Here is a 27,947-nt window from a genome sequence, read left to right on the forward strand (position 1 = left end):
GGTAGGTACTGACTGGTGCCGGGGCATGTGTGGGGATTTCAGGGTCTTCCCAGAAGGCCATAGGACCCATCTCAACCCCCATACTAGAGGCCTTTGCACGGTCTTCCCCCAGCACTGGTGGAGGAATCTGATCATGGGGGGTCTCTTGCCCCTCGCTGTTCCGGGGGGCATCACTTGCTAACCCTTCGCCCGCTGCGCTCCCCAGGCCGAGTGCACGGCTGGCTGCAGCTAGAACCAGCAGAGCATCAGGACGTGCCATGCTCAGTGCTCCCTGCCAGCAGGTGTGTTTATTTTATCCATTAAACGGCACAGGGCAAAAAAACCCCAGAGTTCAAAAGGCCTCTCCCCTCTTGCTCCCTTGTCTCTCCCGCATCCCCGCTGGTGGGGTGAGAGCCTACTCCGGGCTGGGCTTGCCGGCTGACATCTCGTTTCTCCCTTGCAAATGCCTCTCAATTTCTCCCTCTGCTCTCATTTCACTCTGTAATTCGACTGTTGATCTCTGCCAGGCGCTTCGGGATGGGGCTGGCATGAAAGATGCTGCACAAATTAGGCATGAGTCATAATTCTAGAGCGATGGCTCTATCAAACCTTTAGCAGCCAGCTCCTGGAATCTGGTCTCTCCTCTGATCTCATTCCCACCTCAAACCCACTGCTCGCTCCTCTGTTCAGCTCGGACAAGACGGGATCTGCTGCTTTGCTACCGGTGTCCCTCTCCAGCTCCCAGCTCCCCAAGCCAGCGTGGCCCGTCCGCTCCCTGTTCTCTTGAGTGCTGGAGTCGCGTCCAGATTCATCCCTACGCTGGTATGGATCCTGGCTGGATCTCTGCGCTGCTTCTACCCGCCTGGGGCTGGCTCGGGTGAGAGCAGCCCTGGTGTTCCCGCTAGGCCAGAGTAGCCCTGCAAAAGAGCCAGGGCTAAGGCTCACCTGGCCATGCCCGCTGGGCCAAGGGGAAAGCTGCGGTTTTCAGGGAGGCTGCTGGCAGCCAGGTGCCTCCCCCGCTGCTTTGCAGGCCCTTCTCACCCGCTGTGCTGCACCATGAAGGCTTATTGTCCCCAGCCTTTCGCTGACAACAGTGCGAAGTAACAGGGTATCCCAGGGTCCCCCTGTGCTCAGAGCATGCTGTTCCCTAATTGCCTGTGTGTGGTTACCACCCCTGCCGGGGGGAGGGGAGGGGGGCTCACCCTCTCAGGCTTTGCGGGCTGGCAGTTGGACAGTGCTGAAAACTGCAGGCCTAATTACTTGTTCGTCACCAGTTACCAGGGAAGGGAGAATGCAGAGAGCAGTGCGAGGCCCCAGGAAGCACCAGTGGACGAGTGGCATAGGGGTTTATGTGCCAGCTGACTGTCAGCAAACTCCACCCACAACTTTGTGCGTCTCTCGCCCCCTCCATCTGAGGATCCCAAAGCACCACACACCCCGGAGGAGTAGGTGAGTCTCTTTGGAAGGCGGGGTGCAAGTGACTTACCTAAGGTCCCACAAGAGTAAGTGTCAGAACCGGGAAGAGAACCCTTATCTGCTGACTTCCAGGGCCAACCTTAGCTACAACACCACCCTGTTTTACAGTGGGCGAGGGAGCTTAACTGATTGGTGCTGTGAATTGCCTGGCAGGAGGCTTGTGTATGATGTCATCTCCACCTTTGGGGGCACCAGGAGTCAGAGGGAGAGGGCTGCCCAGAGCGGAGGGGGCATTTGGAGGGGAGAGAGCAGCTGGCACCCACATCAGTGACTGTTAGATGGCTGATTTGCCCTTTATAGGAAGCCAATAAATAAAGGGTTAAAAGAGTTCTGGCGGGGAGCACCTGGCTGCAGTAGCTGCATGTGTCCCCTGCATTCCCACGGGCTACCAGTGCCTAGAGTTGGCCATCGGGAGTGGGTGAAGGGAGGCAGTGGGTGACATAGGGGTGGGTGAGTGGAGCAGACACTAGGAAGTTGCCTTTGCATCTTATAGATGTTTAAGAAGGATGGGGAGAAAAAATACCCCAAGGACCTTTGTACAGTCAGAAAATCCCAGCAGCACGAAGGGACGGATTCTGGTCTTGTTTTCACTGGTGTCAATCTGGAGTGACTTTAAGGGGCTGGATGCATCACATTGTTATTGACGTAAATCCGACAAGACTGCATTGTAGTTAATGGGCTAGAGTCTTCTCTCAGTTACTGGTATAATGCTGGAGTGTCTCCATTGTAATCAAGTTACTCTGGCTTTACCCCTGGGTCAGGGAGACCCCGTTCTGGCTTAGGCACCCCACATCTGGAGCCCATGACAACTCCAGAGGCAGAACGAAGGTTTGACTCCGACTCCTCCATGTCTGTTGCAGCACTGCTGACCTGAGCGCTGAACTCTGCCGGGCCCCCCCAGGCATGGCGTCAGAATTCAGAGCCTGTCTCCGTGATAGATCAGGGAGGAAGAACTGGGCCAGACCAGCTATTCCTGACCGCCAGGCAGGCACTAAGGGAGTAGGGAGGTCAGGCCTTGTTATCTCGGCAGCCATCTCCTCTCTCAGCTGGTACCTTGCTCACATCTGGCTCGTTAGAAGAGCTAATGAAGGGTGCAGGCAATTATAGGGGGAAAATTGATTAAAAGATAAATCATGGAGCCTTCAAATCGCTTTGGTCGGAGTCACTCCTGATTGGCACCAATGTCAATCAGGAGCAGAACTGGTTCTGTACAAGGAGGCCCGTTTTCTCCCCAGCCCAGCCCCCGTGCTGATCTGGGTTACTAGCATCAGAAAGTCTCTGTCTTGAAACCTGCTGGCGTAGAGTTTAACTAGGGAATCCCCGCTCCAGCCTGCTGGGTACAACCAGTGGGCAATGTGGGTGAAGACAGAGGGGGTCTCGCCCGCTTTGGTTGCCCTTGTGTGACGTGGTGTCACATTGGCTTGTGACAGGGGTGCAGCAAGGGGCGGAGAGATGAAATGGAAGGGGGATGAGTTCTTGTCTCCCGAAAACCCATAGCCAGCCGTGCATGCGTGTGTGCATATGCTCGTGGCCCCTATATCTGCCAGGAAGTAGCACCTGCAGTCACACACAATAAATAAAATGGGGCATTCATATGATCTCTATTTCAGTAACACCTGGGAACTTCACGCCTGGACCACGCTCCGATTGTGCAAGGTGCTGTACAAACCCAGCCCCAACGAGCTAATGGAGTTCATGCCCTGGGGAGCGCTGCGAACCCCAGTGCAAGTGCTGGAGGTTGGAAGACCTGTCCGAAGAAAGATTGATGCAGACGGCTGCTGTGAACATTGGGCCCTGGGCTATGTATTATGTGGCTGCCTGTCCCCCTGGAAGGGAGCTCTTGGGCCGGTCTCCAGCCTGGTGGGGATGGGGTGTGTGCCTGAAGCCAGAGGACGCTAACAGGGTCACCCCAGTGAATGAGGTTACCTGACCCTTGGGAAGCCCCTCGACGCCTCTGTCTTTGAGGGGCACTCAGATCCGTCTCTACAGCCATCCAAGGGGCTGTGGTGTAAAGTGAGTGGAACTCCCCCCCCCGCCTGCCTGTCGGTCAGCAACACTTTGAGGAGTCCCGTGTGCTCCTCTCTGAGGAACCAGGCATTTGGAGAGGCGGAAGGATTCGCCCGCTCACCCCCAGCAGTGGAAAATCAGCAAGTGCGATGTCTGAGCACCTTCCAGCTAGGAAAAGCTGAGTGCTGCTCTTCCCAGTGCAGCCAACAGGTGGCACCTCTTTGCGCTCACCCCAGCCTGGTTTGAACCCAGGCTGAGGGTCCGCCAGGGGCCTGGAGAATGACCCTGGAGAATGACCCCTGAGCCTGCACGGAGGGCCTCAGGAACACAGCTGGCAGACACCACCACCACTGGGGGCTAATTAACAGCTTCATCAGTTCATAGAGCAGCGAGAAATGGCTCTTGCGGCCGGGGTTGAGGCTCCACAGTGCCACTCGAATGCCCTGCTGCTCGGTCGCAGGGCACGGTCCTCTCCTGCGGAGGGCTGCTTGTCCATTCTGCCGGTCAGGGCGGTGCAATGTTTAGGACCATCCTGGAGGACAGGTTCATTAATGACTATTAGCCAAGATGGGAAGGGACGTAGGATTTTGTACCCAAAATAAAGGATGGTGGCGAGGCTCTCTTGCTTAACGCTGTTCTCACATACATGTATGTGTGTGTCTGCAATAGATACACGGACACACTAGAAATGCAGGTGGTCCCTGGACCCCTGCAGTATCATGCGATGGGGTTGGGTAGCTGTTGATCAAATGCCGGACAAGGCTGTCTGGGAAAGACTTGAACATTGGGAACTAGATTGTGGTTTTCCAGGCAGGCAGGCTGAGCAGATCTCACTCACTCGGTTGCTGCTGAGCTCCCAGCCCTGACCCTCTCTGCCGTGCTGGCTACAAAAGAATCATTATCAGGCTGGATTTTAGGCTTGAGCTTTAGACAGGGAGGCAGAAGACATGCAAGAGGAGAATGTCTGAGATGAAAGGAAAGAAGAGTCAAAGGAAGCAAGGAGTAAAGAGGAAAAGATGGGGAGACAGAGGGAGAGAGACGGAAGGAGCAGGAGAGAGATAGAGAAATGAATGAACAGAGGAGAAAAGGAGCAGAAGAGAGATAATGTTTCCACCATTAATTTTAACAACCATTATCATTTCCCTGACACCGCTGCTTATTTGCCTCCTTCACACTTTCCCAGTTGTTTGCTTCCTTCCTTGGGTCTCATCCATTCATGGTCACAACATCTGAATTCTTCTTTATGTCTGACAGTTTCCTTTCCAACACCGAACAGACTGTGTGGTGCCCGTCTTGAATTCCTTCTCTGTCTTGAATTCAGGTGTGGGTTATTTAAAAACAAACAAGCCGTCCATTGGAACTGGGGCCGGGTATCCTGAAAACAGTCAGATTGGAGAGCAGCCCTCTGTGGTATTTGCATATGGAGGTCTGATGGTGCCAGGCGTTCAGAAGAGCTCAGCACATTGGGTTCTTTTTTGCAAACCTGGGCAGGAGAATCACAATGGGGGCTGCTGGGTGCTGAGCCCTGGAAGACCTGCCCCAAGGGAAGCGGTGCCCTATGCTAATAATTCACTGTGGGCAGGAAAACATATTGAACATAAATATAATCCCTGTAAACTTTTTGGGGTAGTTTTGGGAGCTGGCCGCCTTTTATGTTTGCCCAGCATCCACATTGTGAGGGCCACTGGAAATACATGTTTATTATTATTTATGAACTATCACATGGAAAGAAAGAAAGAAAGATCAGTATTGCAAAAGGGCAGGGAAAATCAGCGCCACACAGTTAACCAGCAGTAGCTATTTACTTGTAACTGGAGCAACCAGGAAGGAAAAAAGAAATCTTTTCTTTCTGTTTCCTGCTTCTCGATGGTAGATAATTTCCCAGCCAGTAGAGGGTATTTTTCCCCACGCACCCCTCTATGGCCTGGAGCCTGGAAAACGCTCCATATTGGTGGACCAACCCCTGCACTTTTATGCATCCTGCACCACCCAATCAATCCCAGATACCTGGGCGCCCACCTACTTGCCAGTGCCCACTCACCTTCCCCATCCCCGCTACACACCCTCCCTCCCATCTGCAGTCCACCCCTGTTGGGTGTACTGGCCATACATTGAGGATTAGGGTTATGTGCCCAGAAATGAGGGTGATTTGCACAGGTGGAACTCTGCAGAACAGGGCAGCTACGTCGAACGATTACCATAGGGCAAATACAATAATGACTGGCACAGGGTGCTGCTTACTCCGGATTCAGACCAAAGTGGGGTTGTAACTAGGCTGATCACTTGACCCTTATTTTAAAGGATGTCTCTTATAGAATCATAGAATATCAGGGTTGGAAGGCACCTCAGGAGGTCAGCTAGTCCAACCCCCTGCTCAAAGCAGGACCAATCCCCAATTAAATCATCCCAGCCAGGGCTTTGTCAAGCCTGACCTTAAAAACTTCTAAGGAAGGAGATTCCACCACCTCCCTAGGTAACGCATTCCAGTGTTTCACCACCCTCCTAGTGAAAAAGTTTTTCCTAATATCCAATCTAAACCTCCCCCACTGCAACTTGAGACCATTACTCCTTGTCCTGTCCTCTTCTACCACTGAGAATAGTCTAGAACCATCCTCTCTGGAACCACCTCTCAGGTAGTTGAAAGCAGCTATCAAATCCCCCCTCATTCTTCTCTTCCGCAGACTAAACAATCCCAGTTCCCTCAGCCTCTCCTCATAAGTCATGTGTTCCAGACCCCTAATCATTTTTGTTGCCCTTCGCTGGACTCTCTCCAATTTTTCCACATCCTTCTTGTAGTGTGGGGCCCAAAACTGGACACAGTACTCCAGATGAGGCCTCACCAATGTCGAATAGAGGGGAACGATCACGTCCCTCGATCTGCTGGCAATGCCCCTACTTATACATCCCAAAATGCCATTGGCCTTCTTGGCAACAAGGGCACACTGCTGACTCATATCCAGCTTCTCGTCCACTGTCACCCCTAGGTCCTTTTCTGCAGAACTGCTGCCGAGCCATTCGGTCCCTAGTCTGTAGCTGTGCATTGGATTCTTCCGTCCTAAGTGCAGGACCCTGCACTTATCCTTATTGAACCTCATCAGATTTCTTTTGGCCCAATCCTCCAATCTGTCTAGGTCCCTCTGTATCCTATCCCTGCCCTCCAGCGTATCTACCACTCCTCCCAGTTTAGTATCATCCGCAAATTTGCTGAGAGTGCAATCCACACCATCCTCCAGATCATTTATGAAGATATTGAACAAAACCGGCCCCAGGACCGACCCTTGGGGCACTCCACTTGATACCGGCTGCCAACTAGACATGGAGCCATTGATCACTACCCGTTGAGCCCGACAATCTAGCCAGCTTTCTACCCACCTTATAGTGCATTCATCCAGCCCATACTTCTTTAACTTGCTGACAAGAATACTGTGGGAGACCGTGTCAAAAGCTTTCCTAAAGTCAAGAAACAATACATCCACTGCTTTCCCTTCATCCACAGAACCAGTAATCTCATCATAAAAGGCGATTAGATTAGTCAAATTAGTGCCTGAAAGAAGCCAATCGAGGATGCACTTTGTCCCTTATCGAATCTACCTGCCGGCAAAGGCTCAGCCAGCACAGTGCAAAGGGAGGACTTTGCACACCGACTCTGGCAACCAGCTGTGTCCTGCAATTCACAGAATCACAGAATCTCAGGGTGGGAAGGGGCCTCAGGAGGGCACCCAGTCCCACCCCCTGCTCAGAGCAGGACCGATCCCCGGCTAGTCCCTTTCTCTCCTCGAACCTCGTCCGGAGGTTGCACTGCCCCAAGACCCGAGGGAAGCGGGAGCAGGCGAGGCAGCCCGGCCGGCCAGGACAGCAATGCGTTTTGCTCGCGAGGGCGGAGGAGCGAGAAGCGTGACCCGGCAAAGCCGCCAGCTCGGGAAAGCGCCCGCCCGCTTGGCTTTGCCAGCCCCGCGCGGGGCGAACCATAGAATCGATGCCTCCGCCCGCGTCCCTCCGGATTTGCCGCCGCGGCAGAAGTGGGCGGGCCCCGCAGGGGTGGCCGCGAGACACGTGTGCGGGGCCGGGGCGGGGGAGCCGGAAGCGGCCGCGGGAGCCGGAGCCGCGGCGGGGCTGGGGTAGGAGCTGGGGGCAGCGGCCGGGGGGGGGTGTCCCTGCATTGCACTGCACTGCACTGCATTGCATTGCATTGCATTGCATGCAGTGAGTTGGTGTTTCCCGCATGTCCCGGGGAGGGGCCCGCTGCAGACCAGAGTAACAAGTGCCCCCCCCCCCCCGCCGGCCCCGCATGCTCTGCTTGGGAGCCGCAAAGAGCCCGCAAGCCAAGTCACGCTGGGGTGGCCGCAGGGCTGGCGGGGGTTAAACTTGCTGGCCCCTAGCCGGTGGGCGTGTCAAGGAGCCCCCCCCCCTTTGCCCCCCCCGGGCGTGCAAAGAAGTAACCCCGCGCTGGGGGGGGGGCCCTTGCTGCGGGTGCCTGCGGGTGTCATGCGGGGCCGTGCCGGGCCGGGCCGGCGCTCTTCCCCGCCCCCCGCCCCGGGCTGTGACCCTGGGGAGAGCGGGACCTGCAACCGCAGCGGCTTCTTAGTGATGTGGCAGGTGCTGGGTGGCCCCGGGGAGGGTGAAACTCTCGGGAGGTGCCAGTCCTGGCCTGTTACAAGCCGGCCTGGTGGGGTGCGGTTGGTGAACCCCTGCTTAGGGGGGAGGTTGCGAATGAAGGTGTAAGACTGCAGGGTATCAGGGCCCCGCTCTGTTTTGTTTTCGGGGCAGGGCTTTGGAGGAGAAAAGGGACCTTGAAAAGACGGTTTCAGAGGAGCAGCCGGGTTAGTCGGTATTCGCAAAAAGAAGAGGAGGACTGGTGGCACCTTAGGGACTAACCAATGTATTTGAGCATCAGCTTCCGTGAGCTACAGCTGTGTCTGACGCTGCGAGCCACGCGTACCCGCGTGGGCCGGTTTGGGCAAAGAGCGGGATTTGAAGTCTTTAGGGTGGATCGTAGAGCTGGGCTCGGTGTTGAGCTTTTGTGGTGAAGTAGGGAAAGTTGGAGCAGCGGAGGCTGGCATTTTTGTTAGCCTTTAACTGTAAGTTCAACAGGTAGAAAGAATCTGCACAGATCTCTAAAGAGAGGGTACAGAGACGTGGTAATACGAGTGCTTTTGTTTTTTTTTTAAAGTCATGGTTGGCAGAGAGAAATATCTCAGTAAATGTCTCCTTGGGGGGGAGATGATATAACTACTTCACATTATCTGGGCATTCCTCAGATGAAATAATAAAACATCTGTGTTCCTTTCCGTACATGATTGGTTGCTCCTGAATAATAATATTTCAGAAGTATCCAAGTACCCTATCTGTCGCTGGCTTAGCTCTCCTTTTCCTGCACAACAGAAGTGTCTGCAAACTATCAGTGCAATGAAAATAGTGCTGTGAGTGCACGAATATTCAAAATGCTGACGTGGGGTAAAACTGTTTTCGGCAAAAGTACGTGGAAAGTGGTGTGCGCGCTTTGGAGTGGCGTAAGCAGACACTTCTCTGGTGCAGTCCAAGTGTAATGGAAAAGAGCGAATGCATTCTTTTGCTCAGGGTGAGGAGGGTGTGCAGACTGAATTGCATCTTGCTTCTCATTTTTGAGGGGTGAATGGAAAAAGGGCTAGAAAGGGAAGTGGGAAGACCAAAGGTGGATGTAGGAAACTGCTTGTGGGGGTAGGATTGAAATGGTACTTGCTTTTCACTTGTTTTTTGAAACTTTCTAAAATATCAACACTGCTAGGACTGTAACGCTTGGTTTTTCTTTTTAAATCACTCCACACGTTGACAAACCTTTGTGGGCCTTGATCCTGCCTTGGATTGGATCACCATCATAGTCTGTGAGGAGCTACATGGGCTCAGGTGTGCCAATGGCAGGATTTCAACCCCCCAAACGCTGACATTCTGCCAGCCTGCCTGAACCAGAAAAGGTTCATACACAACAGTGAAACGGACCAGAGGAGGTTCGTTGTTGATGCGGAGTGAAATGCAGGCAAGCCTCCTGGGTACTCGATGTAAGCGACAGCTGTCGTTAGTAATAGAAGGGCTTGTTTTTTCAGAAGTGCTGAGGACCTACAGCTCTGTAGAGAGCAACAGGGACTTAGCCCTTCTGAGAACCAGGCCCTAAGGAGCTGCTGTTGATAACAGGGAAGGGATGTCTTGTCCTCTGTAATGCCTGAGTTTTTATGTTGCCGCTGTCTCTTTCCTAATGTACCAAATCTCTTTTAGGCCAGTAAAACCCGAGTGTGTTCAGCATGATCCAAAACTGCAGTCCGGTGGTCCAGGCGCTGCTCGGGACTTTATTTACCTGGGGGCTGACAGCTGCTGGCTCTGCGCTAGTCTTTGTATTTTCCAGTGGCCAGGTGGGTGTTGCCGTTCAGTTCTGAAAACTCATTCCTCCTTCCAGACAAGATTTCTGTGTGATCAATACAAAATAATTAGGCCCTGATTCTGCCTGTATGGCTCTGACTTATGGATGGGAAGAGGGGAGTCTTAATTTGCATTTTATGATGTTGGAGGGAGTCTCCTTCCAACCCCTGCTCCCTCGTAAATCCAGCTCTCAGATGCGTACCTATGCATTTATGCCCCACAAGCAAATATCTTTTGCATTTATTTTCCTCTGTGGGGTGGGGGGGGAGGAAGATCGGTGTTAGATTACAACTGTAAAGCCATCGAATGTGGTTCTTCTCAGGAAATGGGATGTGGAAAGACAGTTTCTTCCTCAACAGGTCTCCCTCCCTGTGTATGCACAAGCAGGAGAGCACGTTTTAATGATAAAAAGTAGCTCATACTCCTGCTGGCCCTCTGGAGCCAGTGCAGCTGTGAGAGAGGGAGCTGGATTCTGTTCTGACTCATGAATCAGCAGTGATATTGTTGACTAAGTTCCAGCTCCTTGGCAAAGTTTAGTTGCTGGGTGTAACTGAGTGGCCTACATTGCTGGCGATGGTGCATGAGAAGGAAAGATCCCTGCTTGGCTCTCTGATGCGAGGTGTTTTCAGTCTGGGAGTCTCGACTCTGGAATGGCCCAGATCCATTGACCATCACAGCAAGGACAGGCTGCTTTCTCAAGCTTTTGGGAGCAAGGGGTGAGCAGGCGGCTTAGGTCTGCAGCTGGAGTGGATTCTTCTCTGCTGCTTTTACATCTGTGATGGACGGTGACTTTATTCGGAACTTGGGTCAGTTCCGGACTCCGGGGTTGAACAAGCGGAGACTCTGCTGTGGCCCTTTGTCTCCGAAGCCGCTTTCTGGAAAGCGGCAGGCCTGTGTCAGTGTTTCCTTCGGCTTTCATCCTGCTTTCCCAGCCTCTTTCTTATTGAAGCTCTTCTTGGATGACTTATTCAGGAGCCTGGTTTTGAAGGGAGAGTCCCTTAGCGGTAGTATAGTACTTTTTTCCCCTTGAGGAAGGGAGAATCACGCTGTGAGTGAGCTAGGCAGCGGGCAACCCTGAATAATTGAGAGGCTGTGCAGTCAGTTGACTGATATTCTGGTTTCAGCAGTTGCTGGATAGAAACCAAACTTGAGAGAAAACTGAAGAACTGCAGACAAGGTGCTCACCTGGCAGAGGCAAAGCACAGCCTAAACTTTAAGTCCGTTCTGAGGTCCCCCTTTATATAGCAGGGCAGTACCTAGGAAGGTGCTAAAGACTCACTGAAGCCAAAACAGGACTTAAGCATGTGCTTAAAATTAACCCTGAGAAGTTAGGCACATGCTTGAGGAAGGAGCACCTAGCGGTTAGGGTGCCAGCCTGGGGCCCAGGGGCCCAAGTTCCCTGCTCTACCAGAGACCCTGTGACACTGGGAAAATCACTTCGTGCCTCTGTGCCTCAGTTTCCCATCTGTAAAGTGGGGATAGTTGCACTACTTCCCAGGGATGTCTTGTACATTAAAGATTGGGCGGCACTCAAATACTGCAGTAATGGCAGCATATGAGGATCTTAGAATCAGGGCCAGAGCTGCGAACTCCCCTCAGCGCTGCTCTCATGCTGTAAGCTGTTGCACCTTGCTTCTTTTAGCAGTTGGAAAATTAAATGCTCTGTTTTAATTTTCAGAGGCGAATCCTAGATGGAAGCCTGGGCTTCGCTGCCGGGGTAAGTACAGCACCCACTGGGGCATCCTCATTCTGCTCGTCATCTGCTGCACGTACTCTCCTAAACCACCCCCATGCTTCATCTGGCTGTGTCATCGCATGGATGTTTCTGGTGTGTGTCCAAGATCTAATTAGGGCTACGTGAGGCAGGGGAGGAATCTGGTAAAGCAGCGGTTCCAAACTTTTGCAACCCGAGGGCCCCTATTTTGATTTAAAAGATTTTGTGGACCCCCAAACTCCCCACTCAGCCACAGGCCCCACCCTACCCCACCTCTTCTGCCCCCGCTCTACCTCTGCCCCTCCTCTTCTCCATCTCTTTCCACCCCCTCCCACAAGCGCACCCCTGTCCCCGCTCCTCTCCCTCCCTCCCTCCCAGTGCCTCCTGCACGCTGGGGAACCGAGGGTACTCCAGGGGGTCTCCTGGCCCTGATGATCAACTCCTCCCACCCCCTCCCAGCGCCTCCTGCACACTGGGGAACAGCTGTTCAGCGGCCTGGAGGAGGTGCTGGGAGGGAGGGGGAGAAGCAGGGACGGGGCATGCTCAGGGGAGGGGACCGAATCCTATCAGCAGGGCCGGTGGTCCCGGACCAACTCCTCCCCCTCCCTCCCAGCGCCTCCTGCACCCTGGGGAACAGGTTTGAGAAAGATTCAAGTCCTGTCCCGGTGCCTCCTAGGCGAGGTTAGAGGTGGTGCAGCGAGGGCAGATGCAGGTGTCCGTCTGGCACAAAGCAGGATTTTTCACCTGTGGTGGGTGTGGTCTTCACGTTCAGTGCTGCTCGTCTGGATTTTCTGAATTGTGCCCCTTACAGCTTCCTTCTCTGGATAGGAAAAGCAAAAGAACCCTGATCCTGCAGAGACTGATGCGTGTGGCTAACTTGGTCTCTGAGTAACCCAGCGAGCTCAGGTGCTTGAAGTCCGCAGGGGGCAGTTGAGCCTTTACATGGTTCGGGCCTAAATCAACAGCCTCATGTAAACTGAATGCTTATTAGGAGACTGTATTCCTGCAAGGCACGTGGTAATTCAGGGGATGTGTTGAAGAGCTGGCTTAAACTGCATCAGGGCAGGCTGGTGGAAAACCTCCAGAGGATTCGGGTGAGCTTGTATCTTGTATTCTGAATTGGTAAATCACTGGCTTGTCTTCTGGGAGCTTGAATGTACATGGGTGGCTGAGCAACCGATGTAGAAATGTGTCTGGCTCTCAGTACTTAGAGGAAACTGGCTGGCCATTTCCCACTTCCTTTGGAGCGCTGCTGTGTCTGAGCCAGGCTGAGGTGCTGCCCAGCTTGCAAGGTACATGCCCCTTTCCAGGAGGTGTGTGGCAATGGTGAAAAGCCCGGGAGGAACGCTTTGGCTCCTGGCCCTGATGTCTGGCACAGGAAAGGAGGTCAAGATGCTCTGTTGCAGTGCATTGTGGGTGTGAAAGTGTTACTTTTTCAAGTCTGGCTCTGTGGCCACCCAGCACTGGGCACTGTTTCTTGTTCAGTTCTCTCCCAGAATGCTTTGGGGTCCGTGTTCCTAGCCAGAAGCATAATAAGGTGGCAGGTGGCTAGAGTTTTGGCCTTAGTTCAGAACCTCTTGGCTTGTCCCTCTGAACCGCACCTCTGTATCATTGTTCTAATCAGGCAGGTGTGGGTGAACGATGGCTAAATGGCTCGGCAAAACATACAGATGCTGGTTGATTGAGTGTGTATTCTGTATGTGTCAGCAACTCCTGGAGTACGGCAAATGCCCATCTGTGCTCGAGGCAAACTGGAAGCCCATTCACCTGTCAGCAGTGGATTTCTGGCTTCTTTGTTTTTCCTGCAGCAGTTAATAACGTTGCTAACAGCTAAAACTACCCTAGAAAGCTCTGATTGCTGGCCTGGCCCTCTCGGTGGAGCGTGCTGCGCAAACAAAGAAACCCAATTGTCCAGGTTTCCGGTTGGCATTAGTGGGCCCGAATTGCCAAAGTGCCATACAGGACAGGGTTGGGTTTAATTTGTTGCTTGCCTGTGCTGAGCCGTGCTGTACTGTTGGACTGAGGTTTCCGAACTGTGACTTGTTCACTGCTTGCTGGTGGTCTGCAGCCAGCCAGGCCGGGGTGACCCCTCATTTCCCGCTGGTAAAGCATGCTGAGCCCAGTTGGAAATCCATGAGGTGCTTTCCTGACGCTGCTGCTCCAGGTTGCTAGATGCTGTAGTTGCCACAAAGTTGCTGTGGGACTGCAGAAGAGGAGCCGCCTGCCGGATTTCCCTTCGGTCTTAAAATGTGGCCAACTCTGCAGAACTCTGAGAGCCGCCGTGCCAGGACATTAACCTCCTGAAAGGAGCATTTCTGTGCAAGTGTAGGGGGGATGGAGGAATTGCTGGGCCCCATTGGTCTGTTTAATGTCTTTTAACAGAGATGATATCCTCACGTCTCTCAGCACTCCTGCGTCCTGATGAGCCGTTGGCTGCAGCAGCGTCGTCTCCTCCGTGTATCTGCCTCTCCTCTCCAGCTGTTGCGCGTGGCCTCTCGTACCCTTCCGGGTTTGTTAACGGCTGCATTGTCTCTTGCCCCATCTGCCATCCTGCGAACCCCTCCCCGCTCTTCCTGGGCGGTAATGGGACCTCTCTGTGGCAACCGCCGCAACTTACTTGGATGGGAAAGTGTCAAATGTATTGTTAGCTCCCCTTAGATGAGACGTAGCAGTCAGAAACAAGGAGGAGAGCCAGTGCTGTGTGTGTCTCCAGCTAGCTCCCCCCGGGCTGCATGTGAAGAACGGCTGCTGCAGGAGACGGATGTGCAGGGTTGTTTTTGTGGTCATTGTTCGTCTGAGTGGGATAGAATGGCTGGGCTAAAGTTGGTTGGTTTGCCTTTGTTCTTCAAAGGTGGCATCTGAGATTTCTTCTCCTTTCTTGGGACAGGGAGTGTCTCTTTTAGTGTTTGTACAGCGCCTGGCACGCTGGGGTCCTGGTCAGTGACCGGGACTCCTTTGGGTTACACTAATAGAAATAATACACTTCGAAGGGTCTCGTCTTGCAGCAGTCCTTTGTCTGGGGATGGGAGGGGTGGTCGCTCAAGGGCAGTGTGTGTCCTGTTCTCTAACTCTGCCCCCAGCCTTTCTGCTCGCATGCTGAGCTGAATCTTGCTAGTCATGTTTTTCACCTATGAAAACATGATGCACCCAGGTGCTGGGCACATCCTTTGTTGGCTCTGCTTATGCTCCTCATTCCTGAGCCCCAGCACCTTCTGCTATTCCCGAGCTGCGCTCTTGATCGGTCCGACAGTACGCCTCCATCCTGATCCGCAGATTACCGTCTTAGTCGAGCTCTGCTGATGCTGTTCAGCCCAGAGCTGCCTAGCCCCCTCCCGCCCCGTCCTGCAGCAGTTCCTTCTGCATTCGCCTGGGGATCCTCCAGAGCTGTCTTGGCCTGGATATTTCTGTTCCCTGGCTGAACACGGTCACGGTGCTCACTGTCAGACTCACCAGACGTGACCTAAGTAAATGCCCAGCAGCAGCTAGGCTGAGAGCCCTGTTCTCCTGTCACCGAATGAACTGAACTGGGGGTCCCATTGCTTTAGGGGTGCACCATCCGGTTCTTCAGTCACATGTACCAAATTCACCAGCCTTGGTGGTTAAATAGATGCTGAAGAAACGGAGCTGCTGCCAGCAGCCTCCTGATGTGAGACTGGGCCCAGCATCCCCTTCAAATATCGCTGCAGTGTCGGTTTATTTAGAGTGACTGCCTCGTGGGTTCACTGGCTTGCTACTGTGTCCAAGTGCTGGCCATTAGCCGCGTCAACCAGACCGCCAAATGCTGGTATCGGCACAAGTTGGGGCCCGTCTCCTAGTCTTGTAGGTCTGTAGAATGAAACTAACAGCAACGGGATGATGGTTGGGTAGCTGCTGTTGGTTGGCATCTCCGGATGCCAGCTCTCTGGCAATTATGGAAAGACTCATGGGAGGACTGGCAACTTAAACCAGTCATGAGGTGGCCTCCCGGCAGTGCTAGAGATCTGGTTTCCGATCAGATGAAACACGCAAGGAGTGTGCTCCCAGCTTTGTCTTTGCTAGTGGGCTGGACAGTCGGTTATCACCGTGAGGGGTTTGTCCATGACGGATGGAATCTGAACTCATTGGCTTGTGGTGCTTGGGTGTTCACACGCCAGCGTGCCCAAAAACTTCCTCCGGGTGCTCCCAAGATTAGCAAGAAAGCTGGCCTGGCCCTGTCTGTTTAGAAAACCTCCAGATTCGGACTGGGCTGGATATAGCAATTTTAGAAACAAAGCAAGATGCTTGATATTGGGCAACGTAGCATTTGCCACTCTGGATCTGTCTCGGCTGCTACCCTGATACTGAGAGAGGTCCGTACCAGATGCTTCAGAGGAAGGTGCAAAACACAGCATCGTAGACCTCTACGGAGTAATCTATCCGTGGGTAGAGCTGTCCCAGGGTGGGAGCTGTGTGCATGCTGTCGGTCCATGGAGGCTGTAGGGCAGTGGTTCTCAAACTTTTTGTACTGGCCACCCCTTTCACACAGCAAGCCTCAGAGTGCAACTCCCCCTTAGGAGTTAAAAACACATTTATATTTAAAAGTGATATTTGTATGTTAATATCACTTTTCACAGCAGACTTACTAGTTGGGAGGTATGTACTCGTCACCCCCACTTAATAATCTCACGACCCCCAGTTTGAGAACCCCTGCTATAGAGGGCAGTGGTGTGGCTAAAGCCCCAAATGTTGTGATGAAAACGTATTCCTTAATGTCTGTGTATACCTTTTCCTGCAAAATCTGTATCAGATGGCTGTGTGTGTCTGGTAAAAGAGCAAAATAACTTCCTCCAAAGGCTGTTCTCAGCCCAGTTCCTCTGAAACGTCTAGTGTTGTGCAGCTGTTTATTGCTGGAGATGGTTTTGTTGCACAGTGCCCCTGGGTGATAGAATTCACTTGCATTTTAGGTTGGATTTTCTTCTGGGGATTTTTCCCCCACAGCTGGCTCCTGAAGAACGGGAGCCTGGCCTGATGATCTGCGCAGCTCTGGAGCAGTTCCCTAGGCAGCACAGCTGATTTGAGTTGGAGCTTCTGCTGGAGTTGCCTTTAGTTTTGGATGGGTGGACGTCCTGTGTTTGGTGCGGGATGCTGTTCCGAGTCCTCCTCTCTCGGGAGAAGTGGAGGGGGGCAGAGTGGAGGGGGTCCATGGAGCTGGGATCGTTTTGTGCTGGCGGGCAAAAATGCTCTGCCCCAGCTAGCACCTTGTGTCTCAGGATCTGAAAGTGCTTTATATACCTTAGTAAACTAAGCCTCACAAGTGTTAATTCTCCCCATTATGCAGATGGGAAAACTGAGGCACAGAGGTACTGAGTTACATGCTCGTGGTCACACAGGGAGTCTGTGGCAGAGCCGGGGATGGGACCATTTCCTGCCTCCGAGTCCTACCTTTTATTGAAAGGATGATTCTTCTGTATAAAAGCAGCTGCTCTTGTGGTTTCCTGGACCTAGACAGGGTGCAGAATAAGAGCAAAGTGGGGCTGAGGGTTATGTGAGCGTGAGACCAGATGCCTTTTGAGATGCATCCAGCAGTTACAAATCAGCTGTGAGTTACCGTGGGCATTCTTTTGAATCCCTAATGACACGACACTCTAACCTTTCCGAATCAGTTAGAAACTTCCCCTGGACCTCGCCTCTTTGTGTCGGCATCAAGCTTGGGCAGGAATAATTAATCTTCCTCCTTTGGAAAATCGCGACTTAGCATGCTGCGTGCAGGGCTTTGAAACCAGTGTTTTCTGAGCACCAGGTGGCTTGCATGGAACCTAGAGGGAAATGAACTGGCGGGAACACGGCTGGAAGCCGGACTGAATTCCACTGTGCTGCTTGTTAATAAGCCAGGCTGTGAACTCTTCATTGCGGATAGCAAATGCCACAAGCTTTGTGGTATGTGGACTAGCTGGAGCAAGAAAGGCTATTCACTGCTCCTATCCAACCTTGACCTGCTTCGTTAAGTGACCAAAGGAGCAATACAGAAAGAGATTAATTCCTTCCTGTACAAAATAGGATGGGAAAACAGACTTATAAAAGGCCATGGGTAGAGAATTTTGCTATTTCTTAATCCCCCTTCAAAAGCTGTTTCTTTAGGTTGCTGTTACTGTGACACTGCACCGGTCTTGGATTATTTTGATCGTTAAATATGTTTCTGCTAAACCCTTGTTTCTCCCTTTGATTGCAGGTTGCGAATAAGTTGTCGGTGTCTCTTGCAGCCAAGGCGCAGAGGAAGTCTGTTTTGCTTCTTGTTATATACAAAGCCTCTTTCCACAGCAAAAGCTTGCCCATTAAAAAGCAAGCGCAAAAGCAGTGAACTGCTGGTTGTGATTGAACAACCCTACAATAACAAACCAGCAGGGCCAGCCCCATTGCTCACAATCAACCCCGAGAGAAATTGCTTTACCAACAGGCTGGTGTTTGTTCCGTTAGTCAGAATAGTTTCTCCTGCTTTGCTGGGATTCCTGCTATCTCCGCTCTAAACTGGGCTCCCTGGCATGCCCTGGGGTTAAATCCATGGGTAAATAATGTGATGGAGTGTCATAGGGTGATTGCACTACTGTACCCAGCCCATGTCTATACGCAAACCTCTTCCGCATGCAGACATGCACCAGGTGCTGGGAGAATAGCTTTCTGCATCCATAAGGATGGAAGAGCTAAAGAGTGCCTCTCTCCAGAGACGCAGATGAGATGCTGACCTTGACTTTCTGTGCTAAAGCAACATGATGTGTGAAGTGGAGTGCCTTGAAAATTGCTTTGAGCTTTGGCCTCCACTGCGTTTTGTTCAGCGGATGGAGGGAAGAGAGGCAGAAGCTAGCTTTTTTAAAACGTCTTTATTATTATTTATTTATTCTCTCTGTTTTGCCTTCAGACACCCTCAATCTCTGGGTTTTGAAGTGAAGATTCGTAACTGGGGATCCAAATTACGTGCAAAGAACTCAAATTCTTGATAATGGTCCATCGCGTTGTCTTTTTGGCCGTGCATTGCCAGCTTTTCAACGCTATGATAATTTCTGGTCCTCTTGGTTCGTGTCACTGGTCTTTTGGTTCAGAGGAACGCTTCTAGACTGGTTTCAGAGTAACAGCTGTGTTAGTCTGTATTTGCAAAAAGAAAAGGAGTACTTGTGGCACCTTAGAGACTAACCAATTTATTTGAGCATGAGCTTTCGTGAGCTACAGCTCACTTCATCGGATGCATACCGTGGAAACTGCAGCAGACTTTATATACACACAGAGATCATGAAACAATACCTCCTCCCACCCCACTGTCCTGCTGGTAATAGCTTATCTAAAGTGATCATCAAGTTGGGCCATTTCCAGCACAAATCCAGGTTTTCTCACCCTCCACCACCCCACACACAAACTCACTCTCCTGCTGGTAATAGCTCATCCAAAGTGACAACTATCTACACAATGTGCATGATAATCAAGGTGGGTCATTTCCTGCACAAATCCAGGTTCTCTCACCCCCATCCAAAAACCACACACACAAACTCACTATCCTGCTGGTAATAGCTCATCCAAAGTGACCACTCTCCCTACAATGTGCATGGTAATCAAGGTGGGCCATGTCCAGCACAAATCCAGGCTTTCTCACACCCCCCCCCCCTTTTCCCGGGGACACACACACACACACAAACTCACTCTCCTGCTGGCAATAGCTCATCCAAACTGACCACTCTCCAAGTTTAAATCGAAGTTTAACCAGAATGTCTCGGGGGGGGAGGGGTAGGAAAAAACAAGGGGAAATAGGCTACCTTGTGTAATGACTTAGCCACTCCCAGTCCCTATTTAAGCCTAAATTAATGGTATCCAATTTGCAAATGAATTCCAATTCAGCAGTTTCTCGCTGGAGTCTGGATTTGAAGTTTTTTGTTTTAAGATAGCCACCTTCATGTCTGTGATTGCGTGACCAGAAAGATTGAAGTGTTCTCCGACTGGTTTATGAATGTTACAATTCTTGACATCTGATTTGTGTCCATTTATTCTTTTACGTAGAGACTGTCCAGTTTGACCAATGTACATGGCAGAGGGGCATTGCTGGCACATGATGGCATATATCACATTGGTGGATGTGCAGGTGAACGAGCCTCTGATAGTGTGGCTGATGTTATTAGGCCCTGTGATGGTGTCCCCTGAATAGATATGTGGGCACAGTTGGCAACGGGCTTTGTTGCAAGGATAAGTTCCTTGGTTAGTGGTTCTGTTGTGTGGTATGTGGTTGTTGATGAGTATTCGCTTCAGGTTGGGGGGCTGTCTGTAGGCAAGGACTGGCCTGTCTCCCAAGATTTGTGAGAGTGTTGGGTCATCCTTTAGGATAGGTTGTAGATCCTTAATAATGCGTTGGAGGGGTTTTAGTTGGGGGCTGAAGGTGACGGCTAGTGGCGTTCTGTTATTTTCTTTGTTAGGCCTGTCCTGTAGTAGGTAACTTCTGGGAACTCTTCTGGCTCTATCAATCTGTTTCTTCACTTCCGCAGGTGGGTAGTGTAGTTGTAAGAATGCTTGATAGAGATCTTGTGGGTGTTTGTCTCTGTCTGAGGGGTTGGAGCAAATGCGGTTGTATCGCAGAGCTTGGCTGTAGACGATGGATCGTGTGGCGTGGTCAGGGTGAAAGCTGGAGGCATGTAGGTAGGAATAGCGGTCAGTAGGTTTCCGGTATAGGGTGGTGTTTATGTGACCATTGTTTATTAGCAGTGTAGTGTCCAGGAAGTGGATCTCTTGTGTGGACTGGACCAGGCTGAGGTTGATGGTGGGATGGAAGTTGTTGAAATCATGGTGGAATTCCTCAAGGGCTGCTTTTCCATGGGTCCAGATGATGAAGATGTCATCAATATAGCACAAGTAGAGTAGGGGCTTTAGGGGACGAGAGCTGAGGAAGCGTTGTTCTAAATCAGCCATAAAAATGTTGGCATACTGTGGGGCCCTGCGGGTACCCATAGCAGTGCCGCTGATCTGAAGGTATACATTGTCCCCAAATGTAAAATAGTTATGGGCAAGGACAAAGTTCAGCCACCAGGTTAGCCGTGACATTATCGGGGATAGTGTTCTTGATGGCTTGAAGTCCATCTTTGTGTGGAATGTTGGTATAGAGGGTTTCTACATCCATAGTGGCCAGGATGGTGTTATCAGGAAGATCACCGATGGATTGAAGTTTCCTCAGGAAGTCAGTGGTGTCTCGAAGGTAGCTGGGAGTGCTGGTAGCGTAGGGCCTGAGGAGGGAGTCTACATAGCCAGACAATCCTGCTGTCAGGGTGCCAATGCCTGAGATGATGGGGCGCCCAGGATTTCCAGGTTTATGGATCTTGGGTAGTAGATAGAATATCCCAGGTCGGGGATCCAGGGGTGTGTCTGTGCGGATTTGATCTTGTGCTTTTTCAGGAAGTTTCTTGAGCAAATGCTGTAGTTGCTTTTGGTAACTGTCAGTGGGATCACAGGGTAATGGCTTGTAGAAAGTGGTGTTGGAGAGCTGCCGAGCAGCCTCTTGTTCATATTCCGACCTATTCATGATTGACTGGTCTTGGTCTGTATGTCGCTTCAGACCAGTGGAACGTTCAGTCCTGGTATGAGTAAAGCCTGAATCCGCTGCCCTTTTGAAGAACCCACAGTACGTGATCTAAACGGCTGCAAATGGCTCTTGGTTTTTGGGTGCTTAACTTGGGACATCTAAAGGGACCCTGGAATTGAGCTTTGGAGGGGGCTGCCATGGGAAAAACACCACCCCTGGTGCTGACAAGAACAGGTGTGTTTCCGAAGGTGGGTGCTGGGCACTTCCTGAAAATCAGGCCCCTTTTTAAGATGTTTTGAATTGAGCACCCAAAATCCCTAGTGAGTCACTCTTGAAAATGTATGCCTGTGCTTTGCAAAGGGACGCTCGTGGGCTTCTGAATAGAACGTCATGCTTGAGATGTTCTTGCCCCATCTAGCTGGGGTTTTGTGTTTCGCCTTTGGTCCTGGCAGGGGCGTTGGAACAACTTGTATAGTGCAGGTGCTGAGTACCATTGAACCAAACTCTAAACGCTGTATACGATGGAAACCACTTCCAACCAGGGGGTGCTGCCGCACCCCTAGTTTCAGCACCTGTGAGTCCCGGAGTGTCTTTAACAAAGCTTCAGTACGAGGTTTTGTTGTTTTATCAACGCCCCTCTGCAAGGAGAACGGCAGTGTGCTCCAAGTCTTGAGGAAGGACGGCCCAGTGGTTAAGGCACCAGCCTGGGATTTGAGAAGCCAGGGTTCAGTTCCCTGCTCTGCCACAAACATCCTGCCTGACGTTGGGCAAGTCACTTAGTCTCTCCCTGTCTCAATTCCCCGCTTGCAAACTGGGGATAATAGCACTGCCCTACCTCTCAGGAGGGTTGTGTATACTGAAGGCTGAAGTGATTAAGACCCTATCACCACGGTAACTAATAACCTGGAGGTGGGCATCTGATGTGGGGTCCAGACATCGTGTGCTCCGAGGGCGTGAGCCTGCGAAGTGCTGTCTAATCCCACTGAAGTTTACCGTACCTAAACACACAGTCAGCTTCACAGGTGGCCCGACTTTCCATCTTCCCTCGCTGCATTGGAGTTCAGTTCACTGCCCTCAGAAAAGGGGAGAGCTTTAAACAGCACCTGACTCATCTGGTGTTGAATCTTCCCTTTCAGGGCAGGATAAAACCACATTGGGAACATGCAAAGCTGAGATGCCTACCCAAGCGCGAGGCCCATTCTTGGTATCGGCACCTTAATGAGGCAAAGTTCCTTCTTGCTGAAAAGTTTGACAGATGAAACGTTTTCTTGAGTGTTTCCCCCCACCCTGCATGGTTTCTTCTGTTGATGGAGATCTCCCTTCTCCCTCCCTTGCAAGGCTTGTGGCTCTAATCTGGTACATCCTTAAAATTGCTGCTCCCGATGAAACCACGGCAAAAGCCTACGGTCTGGTCTCGCATCAGCCCTGTGGGGTGGTGACAACGTACCGTGCTGCTGCTTAGCAACAGACTGTCTTCGCTGCAAAAATGGGTGTGTTTTCACAATGCATCGAGATCGCTAATGTGATGGAAAATCCTGCTGGAGACAGGGCACGGAGGACTGCTTTTAACTTGGTATCGAGTGTCAGGGTCAACCCTGTGTGAAGTCACCTGGGGTTTACTTTGGCTAGCTACACCAAGTGAGAATGACAGCGTCTTGTCTCCGGTGCACGGGAGACATCTCAATGTACAGCGCACTCTCATTAGCAGTGAAGCCATGGGCCGAGCTGGGATCGCCCAGTTGCTGTGCTTACACCGGCAAAGCATGAAATCACAGGGGGGCCCCCCCCCTCGCATGGTGGCTGTTCCTTGTCCCTGGTGACAAAGTGAAACTAAAACCCTGCCAGGTCCCATTAGTAGGGACCCTGGAATTGAGCTTTGGAGGGGGCTGCCATGGGACAAACACCACCGGTGCTAACAAGAAGAGATGTTCCCCCCCCCCCCAGCAGGGAGGTTTGCATTACCATAGAGTGGTCCTTCTCCAGCAGATTGTTGTGCCCAGTCTTTGGTTAGATGGAGGATCCTGGTGCTAAGGAAGGATGGTTTAGTGGTTAGGGCGCTAGCCTAAGACTTGGGAGACCTGAATTCAACTCCCGGACTCTCTTTGTGGTCTTGAGTGAGTCGCTTGGCTGCTCTGTGCCTCAGTTTCCCCATCTGTCAAAGGGAACTAGTCCCAAGCTCCTGGGGATGTTGTGAGGATAGACACACTAAACATTCTGAGATGCTCCAATAGCGTGTTAGTGGGGGCCATATCCAAGAAATAATGGGCAGGGCAAGGTTTGGTTCCCCGGTTAAAATTGGTGCATGGCACAGCCTTCTTTGAACCCGCATGAGTCTGGCTGTGGGAAGCCCAATCTTTGCTAGGGAAGGCTGGCGCACACCTGCCGCTGCACCGGCATTGTGTTATTGAGCTAAGAAATTAAAACACCTCCACTTCCTGGCTTTGTTTGCTGCTCGTTCTCAGGCTGGCAGGAGATGCTGCCACCTCTGGTGACTGTGACACATCCAGCAAAGGTGCTGGGCTGCCAGAGGCATCTTTGTATTAAAATGCACAGCTTCCTTTCCTGCCAGTCTCCACGCTCTCCCTTCCCTCCTCTTCATCCTCGGGTTCAGAGCAGCCCCGGCGGATTTATGGACAACATTCAGTCTTGGCTCCGGAGCATTTAATTAACATCTCCAAATTTATTTTGTTTCCGAGACATTCTAAAGCCATGCATGAGCGTACAAGGGCCAGACTCTGCTTTTTGTTGCATGCACAGCTCCCATTGCATGTCTGAGAGCACCCTGTATTTTTGGATTGCAGAAGATAAGCTGAGCCCCCGGTTCTGTCTCTGCCTGCGCCCTGGCTAGCAGTAGTTCCCGTAGTTCCAGTGGGTAGCCACTCACTTACAATTGCGTGTGGGGTGGTGGTGGTGGTTTTTTCTTTTCACTCCCTTGGTACTAGCCCATTGATGCCTCCTGGGTTTCTTTCAGTTAGACATTGCATTGGATGGGATCTCCCACTGGCACGTGTGATTGATCCCAAGGCAATGTCTTGTGGAGCACAGAGCAGGGAAATAGGAGTCAGGGTTTTATTTGTGCCTCTGCCATAGGCTTGCTTAGTGACCTTGGGCAAGTCACTTAACTTGGCTTTGTCTTGCTTTTTTCCTGTCTGCCAAGTGGGACTAAAACTTCCTATCCTATAGGTTCGTATTGGGGTTGGATGCTCGAATGTTTGCTTTGAGCGACTAGTATGAAAGGCGCTATAGAAGGGCGGAGGGTCAGCTGAGTGGATAACCAAGCTGGCCATACTTATAGGAGGGATGAGGGCTCCCTAACCAGAACCCCAACAAGGGATGTGCTGTGAATAGAGGAGCAATACCCGTAGCCTCCTCCGATCCCAGCAACAGAGGTTACTCAGTGACTCTGACCAGGTGTTTACCTCTGGCTCCTCTCTACTGGGGGCAGCAATGATGGGAGCAGGAGTGCATTCAGGGCCATGGTAAGCGCCCCGGTACCTACCCGTGCTCAGACCAGGTCTGCGTGCCCTGGTGATAGAACGTCAGCTTGTACAAACACCATACAAGAGATGGCCCCTGCCCCAAAGAGCTTGCAGCAGAGAAAGGAATGTCCCTTATCCCCATTCTGCAGATGGGGAATCTGAGACCTGGAGAGATGAAGTGACTTCTCCAAGGTCACACGTGGGCTCTGTAGCAGAGCAGGGAACTGAATCCTGGTCTCTTTAGTTTCCATCTTCTCTACCTTTGTCCGCCTGCTCTCGATAAACAACAGGGAGGGCGAGGAGTTATTTACGTTAAGGGCCAATGTTGGCACACGACAAAAGGGATATAAACTGGCCATCTGTATGTTTAGGCTGGAAATTAGCAAAGGTTTCTATCCATCAGAGGAAACTCTGGATCAGCCTTCCAAGGGGAGCAGTGGGGGCAGAAAACCTAACTTGTCTCAAGACTGAAGTTCATAGACCACCTACAATGGGCTGTACAGCCTCTCCATGACTGCCATTAGCAAATATCTCCAATGTCTGGAGGTAGGACCCTAGATGGGGAGGGCTCTGAGTTACTACAGAGAATTCTTTCCCGGAGGTTGGGCTGGTGGGTCTTGTCCTCATGCTCAGGGTTTCACTGATCACCAGGGAAGCTTTGCCTGAGTGAGGACTTCAAGGTGGAGCTGATCTGGTTATTGTTGTCCCACACTCGCTATTTGCAAAGGTCAGGCGAGGTTTAGGTAGCTCTGTCCAGGTGCTTTGCACTCAGATAACTGAGATGCTGCTGTAGGACACTGATTTTCCACTTTTGCCATACCATGACCCTATGTTCTAGCATGTAACCATAACAAGGCCGGAAAGGGAGGCTTGAGGACAGGGTGCCTCCAGGCAGGGAATCCCCGCTGTAGGAGGTAGATATGGTATGGGGGAGAGAGAAGATTTTCATTTATTTGTGGACCAGGACCCCTTTAGGCTGGGCATTGTACATAAACAGCACAAAGACAGTCCTTGCCCCAAGGCGCGCTACAATATAGATTTTCCTTCCAAGCAGGTAGTGCCAGTTGTTGGAAATCCAGCTTGGCGTTTTTGTTTAGAGGTGCAGAGATAGCAGGAAGGAGTGTAATATCTACCCCCTGAAGCCTGGTCCTGCCTATGTTGAAGCCCATAGAAGTTTTACCATTGACTTAAGTGGCAGTAGGATCGGAGACTGGGGACAGGAATGAGCAGAAACTGACCTGTCCTTTTCCTTGGAGAAACAATGCTTTGCCATAAAGTGACGATGTAATTCCACTGAGCTTTTCCCTCTGCTCATGTTACGATCTTCCCGTTTTTAGTTTTGGTTTTAAAGAGCATTCAGAGTACAAAGTTTGACAGCTGTGGTTGTCTTACATAACAGCCCATTATCTTATGAGCTGTGGGAAGTTAAGACTACAAGGTCCCCTGGAGGGCTGGGGTCTAAAGCGATAGCCATCCCACTTCTCTTAGAGAGAGACTTCAGATGTCCCAGTGGCCCAGTGCATGCTTCTTCGCCATAGGCGGACGCTCAGGCCATAAGAATAGGGAAAGTGGATTCATTCTCGTCTGCTTGCTGATGGCTCTTGTACACAGGCTGGCAAGTTTCACAGGCTTTAAGGCATCTTCAGTTCATTGGCCACTTCACTCTATATTTTCATAGCAGAAGAAATGGCCAGTGATGCCCGGTTTGGTTCTTGCTTGTGCAAGGTTGTGTCTTGCAGCTTCTTTCCCGGTGCTCTGTTCAAGCCAGTTGCATACTGAACAATGAGCCTCTCAGTACTTCCCATGGGAGACTTCCCCAAACAGAGTAGATCTTGCTGATAGGAAGTTTTCCGTTGATTTAATTTCATCCTCACATCCACGGGGCCACTGAACCATCTCCTTTCTGACAGAGCACCCAGCCCTGGTGAAAAGAGGTTAAAAATGGCCAGCATGGATTTATCAAGAACAAATCATGCTAATCCAACCTAATTCCCTTCTCTGACAAAGGTTACTGGCCTAGCGGATGGGGGGAAGCACTAGATGTGATATATTGTGATTTTAGTAAGGCTTTTGACACAGTCCCAAATGACATTCTCATAAGCAAATAGGGAATTGTGGTCTAGACAAAATTACTATAAGGTGGATGCACAATTGGTTGAAAGACTACTCAAAGAGTAGTTATCAGTGGTTTGCAGTGGAGGGATGTACGCAGTGGTGTCTCACATGGGTCAATCCTGGCTTTGGTACTCGTCAGTTATTTTTGTTCATGATTTGGATAATGGAGTGGAGAGTGTGCTTCTAAAATTTTCAGATGACAACAAGCTAATGTCAGGATTAGAATTCAAAATGACCTTGACAAATTGGAGGATTGGTCTGAATTCAGCAAGATGAAATTCAGTAAAGACCAGGGCAAAGGACTACTCTTAGGAAGGAAAAATCAAATGCCCAGCTGCAAAATGGGGAATAACTGGCTATGCGGTAGTACTGTGGAAAAGGATCTGGGGATCGTAGTGGATCACAGATTGAATATTTGACAGGTTTCAGAGTAACAACTGTGTTAGTCTGTATTCGCAAAAAGAAAAGGAGGACTTGTGGCACCTTAGAGACTAACCAATTTATTTGAGCATAAGTACTCCTTTTCTAGATTGAATATTGAATTGAGTGTGATGCAATTGCAGAAAAGTCTAGTATAATTCTGAGGTGTATTAACAGGAGTGTCCTCTGTAAGATGCAGGAGAGAACTCGCTCTGTCACTGGAGTACCGTCTCCAATTCTAGGAAAGATGTGGACAAACTGCAGAGGGTCCAGAGGAGAGCAACAAAAACAATAAATGGTTTAGAAAATGAGACCTATGAGGAAAGGTTAAAAACACTGAGCATGTTTAGTCTTGAGAAAAGAAGATGGCGCGTATGCACACACCAGATAACAGTCTTCCAGTGTGTTGAGAGCTATTACAAAGAGGTCTGTGGTCAATTGTTCCATGTCCACTGAAGGTAGGACAAGGAGTAATGGGCTTAAACTGTGGCAAGAGAGATTTAGGTTAGGTATAAGGAAAAAATGTCTAACTCTAAGGGTAGTTAAGCTCTGGAACAAGCTCCCAAGGGAGGTTGTGGTATTCCCGTCACTGGAGGTTTTTAAGAACAGGTTGGACAAACCCCGGTCAGGGGTGGTCTAGGTTTGCCTAGTCCTGTCTCAGCGGAGGGGGCTGGACTGGGTGACCCTCTCCAGGTTCTTTCCAGCCCTGTGTTTCTATGATTCTATAACTTCAGCCTCAACTTCTCCCTATCTTTTGCTCAAGGGAGGGTCTAGCAAAGTGCCCGCTTGGGTGCTGGGAGAATGCCTGGCTCCAGAAGACTGGGTTTGATCCCAAGCTGAGGAAACATTTTCTATGAATTCT

General features: G+C 51.1%; 1 protein-coding gene across 3 annotated transcripts in view; it reads left to right on the forward strand.

The window, feature by feature from the left end:
• The first annotated feature begins 7,471 nt into the window (after nucleotides 1-7,471).
• Nucleotides 7,472-27,947, forward strand: part of SLC39A11 (solute carrier family 39 member 11) — a 268,095-nt gene continuing 247,619 nt past the window's right edge. For 2 of the 3 annotated variants that reach the window (XM_084648003.1, XM_084648005.1), the window contains exons 1-3: nucleotides 7,472-7,580; nucleotides 9,712-9,845; nucleotides 11,531-11,569. In XM_084648003.1, the coding sequence (XP_084504129.1) occupies nucleotides 9,738-9,845; nucleotides 11,531-11,569 (147 nt within the window). In that variant the 5' untranslated portion in view covers nucleotides 7,472-7,580; nucleotides 9,712-9,737. Of the gene's footprint in view, nucleotides 7,581-8,263; nucleotides 8,283-9,711; nucleotides 9,846-11,530; nucleotides 11,570-27,947 lie in introns of those variants that run through there. The other variant, XM_084648004.1, reaches the window with a different exon arrangement.

The sequence above is a fragment of the Lepidochelys olivacea genome, assembly GCF_965140295.1.
Source record: "Lepidochelys olivacea isolate rLepOli2 genome assembly, chromosome: 14".
Lineage (NCBI taxonomy): Eukaryota > Metazoa > Chordata > Testudines > Cheloniidae > Lepidochelys > Lepidochelys olivacea.